Source organism: Centroberyx gerrardi, chromosome 22 (assembly GCF_048128805.1).
Source record: "Centroberyx gerrardi isolate f3 chromosome 22, fCenGer3.hap1.cur.20231027, whole genome shotgun sequence".
Classification (NCBI taxonomy): domain Eukaryota; kingdom Metazoa; phylum Chordata; class Actinopteri; order Beryciformes; family Berycidae; genus Centroberyx; species Centroberyx gerrardi.
The window spans coordinates 5803990-5814750 of NC_136018.1; the positions used below are offsets into that span (position 1 = coordinate 5803990).

The 10761-nt window shown below is 39.1% G+C and overlaps 2 protein-coding genes across 2 annotated transcripts; one reads left to right on the plus strand and one right to left on the minus strand.

Annotated features, from left to right (window-relative positions):
* The first annotated feature begins 592 nt into the window (after window positions 1-592).
* LOC139908662 (uncharacterized) lies at window positions 593-7224 on the plus strand. Its single transcript, XM_071895404.2, has 4 exons — window positions 593-705; window positions 1138-3783; window positions 4704-4821; window positions 5893-7224. Exons 2-4 carry the CDS (start codon window positions 1266-1268, stop codon window positions 6125-6127), a joined length of 2871 nt encoding a protein of 956 aa, XP_071751505.2. The 5' UTR covers window positions 593-705; window positions 1138-1265; the 3' UTR covers window positions 6128-7224.
* A 107-nt stretch (window positions 7225-7331) lies between these two features.
* On the minus strand, window positions 7332-9820 carry ccl20b (chemokine (C-C motif) ligand 20b). The gene is made up of 4 exons (XM_071895408.2): window positions 9634-9820; window positions 9002-9104; window positions 7983-8057; window positions 7332-7830 (listed from the first exon to the last, which is right to left on the minus strand). The coding sequence occupies exons 1-4, from the start codon at window positions 9713-9715 to the stop codon at window positions 7803-7805; spliced, it is 288 nt and encodes a 95-aa protein (XP_071751509.1). The 5' UTR covers window positions 9716-9820; the 3' UTR covers window positions 7332-7802.
* Between the last annotated feature and the right edge of the window lie 941 nt (window positions 9821-10761).

Here is a 10761-nt window from a genome sequence, read left to right on the forward strand (position 1 = left end):
TTTCCCTCTCTGATGAGCCAATGACTGAACCTACTGTAAACCTAAAAGTTAAAGGATACGGTTGGTGTTTTTAAATACATTTCTTATCGTCAACAAATCCTATGAAAATAACAAAATCAACAATGCGTTTGCTCTACTCAATTTTAAAAATCGCTAACTGTTACCATGAAAAGTCAGGCTATTGTAATTATTACCAAATCAAATTCAAATGGGAACAAATTCTTCATTACACCGGGGACTATTTTCAGTGCCACGGAAATACAGAAATAAAGTTGTTTGAGGCTGAGTTCTATGGCTGCTGGGACATTTATGCTTTATTGGGCATCGGCTACATGGACGAGACTTGTTAGCAAAACAAATTCATTGCTGATTTTGTTATTTTCATAGGATTTTGTTGAAAACACCAGCCTTATTCTTTATGATTCTGTGACAAAAATAACATTCCTGTGAACTCTTTTCACTTCCTCATATTGATCCACATGACAGAGGATAAAAACCACTGGCGAAAGTACACAGAACAGTCATTAGGCATATCAGCTTAGCAGGAACAAAAACGTTTGGGGTTTTTTTATATGGAAAGAATTATGATTTTCAGTTATTTGGAACTCTGAGAGGAACAGTTTACTTACTTTACAAAAGAAGTCATTTAAAACGCAACGCAGTGTATGTGATGAATTATTAGTCAGCTCATCTTTGTGTGAAACAGTAAGTATAAGAAACTTTTTATTTTCATTATCAACATAGATTCATATTGCCTCTTATTTATTACTTCAATGCAAAAGCTCAGTTGATATATAAGGTTTGGACCACTTGTCATGTAAATCTAAGGTTAATGAAACAGTCAAACATGGGCTCAGTTGTCACTAACAATGTGAAAAATCTATTAAAATTACTTTGTTTTCCCTGAGGAACTTAATTTGTGCAGTGAACAGACAAGACAAATAGGACAATCACAAGGCAATCATAGCACAGTTATCAACGTAATAGATAATCATTGTCTGCAATCATAATTAAAAATACTATTGCACTTGAATGAGGCTATCATTTATGTTAGCGGTCTCGAATGTTCTTAATATGTGTGTCTGTTATTGGTTATTGTTGTTTATTTTGTACTTGTTTGTTTTATTGGAACCCCAGGATTGAATCTCTCAGTTTTATTCACCAGTTGGGACAAAGAAACTGCCTACAGGAATTCACCTCCTTGTTTGTTGGATATCAGTTGATCTTCTGTATCCAAGATAAAAAAAAAAACAAAGGGCCCTGAAATGAAACAAGAAAAAACAATGCGATCAAGAGAAGCTAGACGTTTTCAACTGAGCTTACTTTTCTGCCTCCTGAATTTCAGCAGTTTTGCTATTCCAGTCACAGGATATTCACTGAAGAATTGCAGAATCAATTACGATTACATTGCCATATGTTCAAAAAGTAAACTCAAAGCTGTTCCGCAGGACATCCCGTCAAGAGTGAGAAGTTTGGACTTGTCTGAAAACAAAATTTCAAAGATAAGAGAATCAGATTTCAAACATCTACCAAATTTGACAAATTTAAACCTGAAAGGCAACAACATTTCTAAGATAGATAAAGGTGCTTTCACTAATCTGAATTCCCTAAAGTGCTTAAATCTAAATAATAATAAACTTGTTCAACTGCAAGATAATCTGTTTCACGGTTTAAGCAACCTCACAGAGCTAAGACTGACTAGTAATCACATCAAAACTGTAGCTTCCTCTTCTTTTCAGGCTCTGACCAACTTAAAGTTGTTGGACTTATCTATAAACAACCTGCAATGCTTAACAAGAGTTCAGTCTATTATACAGCACTTGCCACGTCTACAAGACCTGTCCATTAAACAGAACAATTTATCCACTTTTCAGTCATGGGAACTATCAAACAAGTCAATAGAACTCGTTTCACTTGATTTATCTCAAAATCCCTTTGATGTCTTCAGGCTCACTGCAGATGTTTTTCCGAACCTTACTTTGTTAAACCTTGGCTACTCCGGTAAAAAGCATCCCATGATCTGGGATGTACAGAACAGGACTTTTCTTAGAAGAGTGTCCAAGCTTGATATTAGTGGGATTCACCTGTCTTTTGATGGAATGAAAACATTGCTAGAGAGCGTCAACTCCTCACTGACTTTTCTGAGGATGAATGAAATGAAAGGTAACCTTGGAGCGCTAATCAACATTTCCTGCAAAATCCCATCATTGTCCACGCTGCAACTCCAACAAAACCCCCTCAAGGTTGTCACTTCATCTTTGTTGCAGCTGTGCGTTAATGTGACTGATGTAGACTTAGCGCACAATCATATACAAAATCTCTCTGACAACTCCTTCAGATCTCTTCAACAGCTAAGGACTCTGAATTTGAAAGGCAACAGGCTTTCATCTGTGCCAGGTGCCACAAGAAATCTACCAACTCTTGTAGAACTGGATCTCAGCTTTAATCAAATAAGCGCACTTGGTTGCCATGATTTTGCCAATTTAACAAGCCTCAGAGAGCTCAGTCTTCAAATCAATTCTATCTCAACTCTAAAAGATTGTGTTTTCAAGGATTTAAACAAACTGCAGTCCTTAAAACTACAGACCAACAGTATCTCCAACTTGAATGGTGCTTTCAAAAAGTACCTGCCTAATCTTAAATTCCTGTATTTAAATGAAAATGAACTAACTACCATCACACAGAGGGAATTTGCAAGCTTACAATCACTCCAGAGTTTGGCATTACATCAAAATCAAATAAAAACACTTAAAAACGGGGCTTTTATTGGATTGACCAATCTTGTGAATATATCACTAGAGTCTAATAAACTTGAAAATAAAGAAATAAACGCAGGTGTTTTCAGTGGCGTAAGAAATTTAAGAAGATTGAATTTGATGGACAATCACATTAAATATAACACAGATGCAGAAATGCCTGATCCACCATTTTCTCAGCTGACTCGTCTGGAGACATTGCTTATTAAGAGCCAACACTACAGACTTAAGTCTCATCTACCTCGTAACTTCCTGCAAGGTTTGACAAATTTATTGGTATTCAATTCCAGGAATATTCAAATTACATCCTTGCACCTGCACACATTTAATTACACACCTCAGCTTATTGAACTTGACTTGAGCTCAAATACCCTTACAAATGTCTCTGCAGATTTGTTTTCCCCAATTCAAAATCTTGAAAAACTCTACATGTCTACAACAAACCTTCGGTCTCTAGATTTCTTTCTGCGTGCCAACCTTACCAAGCTAGGGTTCTTGCAGGTGAGGAAGAATGCATTTTCAGTGATCAGTGAGAGTGAAATGCAGTCTCTCCCGGCTCTTAATTACCTGGACATGGAAGGCAACAGTTTCACCTGTAACTGTGACAATGCCTGGTTCCTGCAGTGGGTGGAAAGCAACAACCAAACACAAGTTCATGATGCCTATAACTTTGAGTGTAACTATCCCTCCGAGCAAAAAGGTACGAGACTGTTGGACATTGATGTCCACTCCTGTTCCTTAGACGCTGGCCTCATCTGCTATAGCTCCACTACATGTATGGTTCTCCTGTTTCTGGTGGTGTCCTTTATCTATGATTTTCTGAGATGGCAACTGGTCTACGCCTACTACCTCCTCCTGGCTTTGCTCTTTGACACAAAGAAGAAGAATAAGCAAGCTCCGAACCAGTATGATGCCTTTGTCTCCTACAACGTCCACGATGAGACCTGGGTCTTCAGAGAGCTGTTGCCAAAGTTGGAGGGAGAACAGGGCTGGAGACTGTGTCTGCACCATCGAGACTTCCAGCCAGGTAAGATCGCCTTTACACCTGGCATTAACATGTATCTTGGGTCTTTTGAGAGTATTTGGAAAAAGCTGATAAGAAAAGGAAAGAGCACGCACACTTCTATGCTCCAGCACAACTTTAACGGACAAGAGTTCGAGCACAAAGACTCTTGGTCAGGTCAAACTCCTGAAGAGTGTGCACACGATGAGCCTTTATGCTCGAAACGTGGATTTTCTTCCTCAAGCTTTTGGGATAGAACTGAAAAACCGAATAATCCAGGTATAAATGCACTCAAGATGCATCCAATCATCCAAATCATGTCCAGAAGTGGTCAGATACATATTTGGCCTGTGCACTTTAAAAAATGAATATAAATATGGGCTTTCCTGAGTGCTTGCCATCTAAATATTACAAGGGAAAACAGGTAGCAATCAGTGTTTTGGGTGAGCAATGGTCAATTTCAATGGGCACACTGGAGATGCAATGCCAAATGTCACCCGGCAAAGTCATATCTTGAAGCAATCTGGATGCAAGATTCATGTAGTTTCACCATTACTCCAGAGGGTGTCGCCGTATTACTATGTACTCTATGTACTCTCTCCTAAAGGACATTAGAGACTCATCTGCACTCTCCACATTCAAAAAAATCCCTTAAAACACACCTTTTTAAATCTGCTTTTAATCTCTAATTCTCATTCAGCCACTTGGTCTTTTAATTTTATTTGCCATAATTAATATTTTAAATGTTTCATTCTTTGTCTTATTCATAGATATTGTCATTCATGTGTTTTCCTTGTGTATCTCATTTATTATGTAATGCGCCTTTGAGTACTTAAAAAAGCGCTACACATATGTATTATTATTATTTTTACTGCATCATAGATCTAGAGAACAGAGTACTGTTTATTATTGACCCTTTACTGCTTCTCTTTACTGCTCTTCAGGGAAACCCATCATAGACAACATCACAGATGCCATCTATGGGAGCAGAAAGACCATCTGTGTGATCAGCCACCGATACCTTGAGAGTGAATGGTGCTCCAGAGAGATGCAGGTGGCCAGGTAATGACCGGAGCTGTCTCTGTCTCTGAGCTGGGACACATGTAGAGCATGTCAACATGTCACCCACTAAGTCTGCATGAAGTGTGTATTCATATCAGTATGGTACATTAAGCTAAGTTTAATCTCTCACTGGCTACGCTCACACATTAGCCATACTCCGGTTAACTCCTATTAATGGGTTAAGCAGTTATGATGCACCTTTGATACCTTGATACTGAGTCTTGTTGCCATGAATAAACCAGTTGACAGAATAATTCCTGTCTACCTGTGGTGTCTCTCCCACAGATGAATCAGTCCACCAGCAAAAATAGGATAAAAAAGTTCTGCTGCCAATTCCCCCCTCCCTCTTTGGCTGAGCAATAGGTTATTTCTAATACAGGGGAAAGAAATGATGATCCCAATAGTAAAAGTAACTACTGCTCATCGGCATTTTCTTGTTTTTGCAGACATTAAAATGTAGGCTACCCATAAAGATGTGCGAGTTTGAGTTTGCTTGAGATGGGCCGGGCATCTTCAGCTTAGAGTTTCTCATAATCATAGAGTATGAGCTTAACTAAAGTATGGGCTTAACTGGGTTATCCTAACTGATGTGTACATGCATCGACCCAAAACCAGGTGAGGCTGTGATCAGATTGGACACTTTTTTCTCCTGCTCATCAGCCTCCAGCACAAAGCGCAGGCGTGAGCCTCGCTAGTAACTAACTAATAACTGCTAGAGAGAGCAAGAGCTCAAAGAGTACAAGGAGCATTACATCATTCTCCTTGGTATGCAACTATCTAATTATCAATTGCTAGCTAACCTGAAGTAAAAAAGGGGATTACGTTGTTGAAAATGAAAATGGGACAAGAGAAATTAGTGATTGCCCAGCTTGCTCTTGAAGAAGAGGATGAGGAGCACTCAGGGGAGCATGCCAAAAACAATGAAAATGACTTAAAAACGGCCCAGGTGTGTTCAAAAAATTTCCTTTGTGTCCATACTTGAGTATTCAGGTAATCTTCTCTGCATGTAAACAGTGACTCATACCATGGGGATAACTGGTGTTGCCCTCTGCCTCTCCTATCTCTGTCCAGTTTCCGTCTGTTTGATGAGAAGAAGGATGTGTTGATCCTGGTGTTTCTGGAGGAGATTTCCACCTCGCAGCTGTCTCCCTACTACCGCATGAGGAAGCTGCTGAAGAGACGGACCTACCTGAGCTGGCCCCGCGCCCAGCAGCACACCGGGCTCTTCTGGGAGAAACTTCGCCGGGCTCTGGAGACCACAGACCATCCTGCTGGGGACAACCTCCTCCTCACAAATCAAGCTTGATTTTCCATTTAGTTTTGCAGACTATAGCTGGTGGAAGAGCCTTTTTTCTGGTTTGTCTGTTGGCTTGAATGGGTTGTGATTGAAAGAAGGCAGGCCCTTACGTAACCACAGAGAAGGTTAGCTGTTGGTTGAAAGTTTTATTTTGGAGAGAAAACATAGTAATCGGATACAAGGGAGTAAGACGCCCCCTCCTGTCTCATCCAGGGTCTTGGCGAATGCGCGTATTAATATGAAATGGTGAACGGAACTTCTTCAAAATGTAAAACTTTATAGCCTGATATTTGCGTTCTGATGCAACTTTGCAAAACGTGATTGCCAGCCTCTTGTTCACAGTGATGGATTACCTTTACTAAATGAATTAGAAGTCTCCAGAGTTGTTTTCTATACTGTTTGGAATTGAATGGGAGTGAATGAGCCTGAGAGGTTTGGGAAAAACAATGTAAAATATCTTTAATCTTGGCGTTTGCATGTCGCATGTAAAAACTGTCATAGATAACATTAAATGTTTTACTGCCCATTTAGCACTGAATGACCATAATATATCTAGAGGGTTTGATTGGGTTCTTGATCAATACAACTCATTGATGATTATATCGCCAGGTGCTGAGATTTCTGGCTTTCAAAACCCACTTTCCAGACCGTACATTTTGACCCCGATTGTTTCGTTTGGCATGCATTCATAAATCTACTATTAAAACGTATATTTTTTTTTGTATTGTAGCTAAATCACATTGCTCATTATCAGCCAGAGTCCTGCTGAAGAGAGCTTTCTCGTCTTTGGGATGAAGAAACGCTATCCAAAAGGGATACTCATTTTTCAATTTTATATTCATGGCTCAGTAATGTTGCTTTACTGTATATTCTATAAATTGCTTAACTTGATTTCTTGCTGAACTCCTTCAATGCTGGCAGTCAAACTCAAATTCTAATCATATTGATTTATCACAGTAGAATATGGTGAAATCTGTAATGTGCATGATTCTACAGTAGTTAGTTAACTTAACGTGACTAGGTATCATTTATATATAACTTTGTGACAAAATGTGTTTTTTAATTATTTGTAATAAAAAAAGTATTCTTTTCAAGCATTGTTTTTTTTTTTTATTTCATCATTATTTACATCAGTTACATTGAAGGGTGTAAAAGGTATGGTCGATAACAGTTTGAATTTGATCAGATCCTTGTTGATTAAGAGACACTCATATTCTTAAATAAAACATGTTTTATTAAATTTTGATAGTGTCTGTTACAATTAGAACCTTCCACTTCTGAGAACAAAGTGTTTCATACACCATCTCTCCATGGAAGAGACGGTAAACATCAACACAAAAATACTTTGTGGTACATTCTGAAAACAATGTTTTCATTTGTTTGTTCAATATCACTGTAGCTACAGTTCTCATGTATTAAGAATACTACACTTCCTGTTTATAAAACAGACCAAAAATAATAACAGAATGGAACACAAATCACATAAAAGTCCCCAGTATTATGATTTGAAAAGCTTGCATTTAAGTGTAATTATGATACCACTCCATTTTCTATAATCAAATTAGGTTTTCAGCGCTGAAGGTACATGAAAATGCCATATTCTGCAGATACACTGATACTCTAGTGTAGAGTCTATGATGCTATAAATATCCACTTCACAAGACAGTCCAGGAGATTTCTCTCTTTAGGCCAGAGCTCTCCTCTTCCTTTGACTATAAGGAAAAGACAACATGCATTAGAACTGTGCAACAAGCTGTTTTGGGCACCACAACATGATACAGGTACAATAAAACAAATGCAAAAGAGACACAAATACTTTAAACACAACACACAGGACATGAATCAGGAAGATGATTGTACTCACTCCACACACTTCATCATTCTCTGAGTCAACTCCTTGGAGGGATCGGCACACACAAACCTGTCAGGAAGGTGGAAGCTGCATGACCCAGAAAACAGAAAGAATGAATACACACGAGACACATGAATACACTCAGTTACACTCCAGGAACACTTCACATTACAATGACCTTGTTTCAGGATATTAACTTGTGTATCAACACTAGAAAGGCCAAACTGCTGCCAATTGACGGCTGTTTTGAAGTTTAGAAATGAAGCTTTCAAAATGTTCCTCCATAACTTTTCCTAGACCCACTTTCTATTTAAAAAGTGTTGTTAGCTTTTCAAAATCAAATAGTAGTTATGACAATATAGAGAAATGTGAAAATTTCCCTAATACATAATAATACATAACAGTGTGACCACACAATGTACGCAAATGCAAATGGTACAAACTAAATGAAATAAAATAAATACATACATAAAGATTTGCAGCACTCTTGAATGATGAATTATTTTGGCTGACCAGTTCAAGCTCAAAATTGAATTTCAACTTTAACATGCCAAGATAACGCAAGCAAGTAAGCAGTCATTAAGCTTATTTTAGTGCACTGTCTTTGCACCCTTCTCACTTGCATTGTGTTGTTTCTTTGTAAATACATCATGTATTAGAGAGATTTTCATTGGGTACTTGAATAAGGCCATTGTGAAGTTGTTACTGAGTCTTATACTTTTCTTATGCAGTTTTCTCATGTGTAGCCTCTCTGAATCAGGGTTGGGTTACATTTGCTTTCACTTCATTCAATTCAGCAAGAGGATTTTCTTCAAAATTCAAAAGCTGAAAATCATTTTTTCATGAAAAAGGCTATCTAAATTCTCAGTCTATATTTGTCAAATAAGTTTGACAAATATATAGACTGATTGAAGGTGAATCACGCCCAGCCCTGCTGTGCACGCCACACATTTCTCAGATATTATAATCACAAGGGAGCACATGACATGGGATTCACAGTAATGAATGGTGCGATTGGAGGGTTAACTCACATAATGGCGTTGATGTCACAGGGACCGTTGATGTTCTGGTGGGTGTAGCCTGTCAGCCGTTTGCATTGCAGCCTACGCTTTGAGTAACTCACGCAGCAGCTTGCTGTAAACACACACACACACACACACAAACACAAAAAATGCAAGAAATGATGAGTGACTTTTTCATTTATAGCTGCACAAAGGAATTTCATATGTTGGCAGCACCAAGTGGCAGCAAGAGGTAACTGAAGTAAGTCATGTAATCATGTAATCTAACACCAGCAGACTGTGCACTCTTCGGACCTAAATGTCTCCTTCTTAGTGGATGGTGGAGTGGAGGGGGTGAAGAAAATCTTTTGACAGCTGGTTCAAACATGGTTGGTGAGTCCAGCTTACCATAACTACTACCATAACTAATAACCATTTTAACCACTCAAACCCTAGCCAAAAATCAGGAAAAAAGGAAAAATAACATACATAAAATTACAATGAATTAAGTGACACCCATCACAGATACTGTCGATGACCAACTTCACCCAAAAGAATTTGAGGCACCTTTAACCTGCTTTTCCCAAAATGCATCAACATTTTACAAGGATGACAGCAGCACATCAACGCTGGCGAGAACAAAAATGTTGCGCTACACTCACCTGACTGCGTGCTGCCGATGAAGCTGGTGAGGATGAGGAGGGAGCAGACAGCCGCCAGGAGACACAGTTTGCAACTCGCCATGGTTCCACGGTTGGTCTGATTGCTCCGCTGGTCTGAGTCTGTGTGAGGTGAAGCTGTAGGAAGTGTGAGTCTGAGAGCAGTAAGTGTGCGAGTGTGACAGCGACAGCCTGCGGCAATTCCTTAAGTAGGACGCAGCTGGGTTTTCCCCGCAGGACCGGTTGTGTAATGCCATATGTGATTGTTTGACAGTTGAAAAGGAGCCAATAAACTGAGGAAGGTAGGGCGACCTGCTGATGCTGCTCAACTGGGAAAGCAAAATGTATGTCGTATGTGTGTGTGTGTGTGTGTGTGTGTGTGTGTGTGTGTGTCTGTGAGTATGCGCGTGTGTGTGTTCAATTACAGTTTGGTCCCATTCATGGGGTGGATAATATTGTGTGTGTGGGTGTGTGTCTTCTTGTATTTCTAAAGGATAGAAAGATGAGGAAAATCGTACAAAAAGTGAGGGCATGTTGCTGCTCCTGATTTATTTAAGGGATTAGTTAAGGGTTAGGATTTGGGTTAAGGCTAAGATTAGGATTAGGTTTAGTTTTAGTTTAGGGTAAGGTTTAGGTTAAGCATGTAATGGAAAGGGTGGAAGTTAGGGGTTAGGGAATGAGTGTAGTCAATGAAGGTTCCTCACAATACTAACGTGTGTGTGTGTGTGTGTGTGTGTGTGCGTGCATGCGTGGGTGTGTGAGTGCGCACGTGCACATGTGTGTGGAGGTAAACTCTCCCAGCAGAGAGAGTGAATTATTTCTCTTTACTTCCTCGTTCAGGTTATTCATCAACGTCCTCGGCACAAACAAGGAGGAATTTCATCTTGTGAAATAGAGCGGAAACAACAAAATAAGCCTGACATGCCAGTATACTTCCTGAAGACTAGTGTAAGATTATGATGAAGCTGAAACTAAGGGCTCAGTTAACGTCACACCTCTACACAGAATGGAAAATGATAAGATTGTTTGAAAAACCATTAAAGTTTATCTTAGGAGCGCATAATTAAGATTACAATGCCACAGGAATGAAGATAGGGTTGGGCGAACTAACAGAGGCGGTATTGTTGAGTA

Excerpts from the sequence above, each read along its gene's own strand:
- LOC139908662 (XM_071895404.2), top strand. The coding sequence starts at position 1,266 with ATGAAACAAGAAAAAACAATGCGATCAAGAGAAGCTAGACGTTTTCAA. Across the intron at positions 3,784-4,703 it reads CCATCGAGACTTCCAGCCAG|GGAAACCCATCATAGACAAC; the intron begins GTAAGATCGCCT and ends ACTGCTCTTCAG. Across the intron at positions 4,822-5,892 it reads AGAGAGATGCAGGTGGCCAG|TTTCCGTCTGTTTGATGAGA; the intron begins GTAATGACCGGA and ends ATCTCTGTCCAG.
- ccl20b (XM_071895408.2), bottom strand. The coding sequence starts at position 9,715 with ATGGCGAGTTGCAAACTGTGTCTCCTGGCGGCTGTCTGCTCCCTCCTC. Across the intron at positions 8,058-9,001 it reads TGTGACATCAACGCCATTAT|CTTCCACCTTCCTGACAGGT; the intron begins GTGAGTTAACCC and ends TGGGTCATGCAG. Across the intron at positions 7,831-7,982 it reads AGAATGATGAAGTGTGTGGA|TCAAAGGAAGAGGAGAGCTC; the intron begins GTGAGTACAATC and ends TTTTCCTTATAG.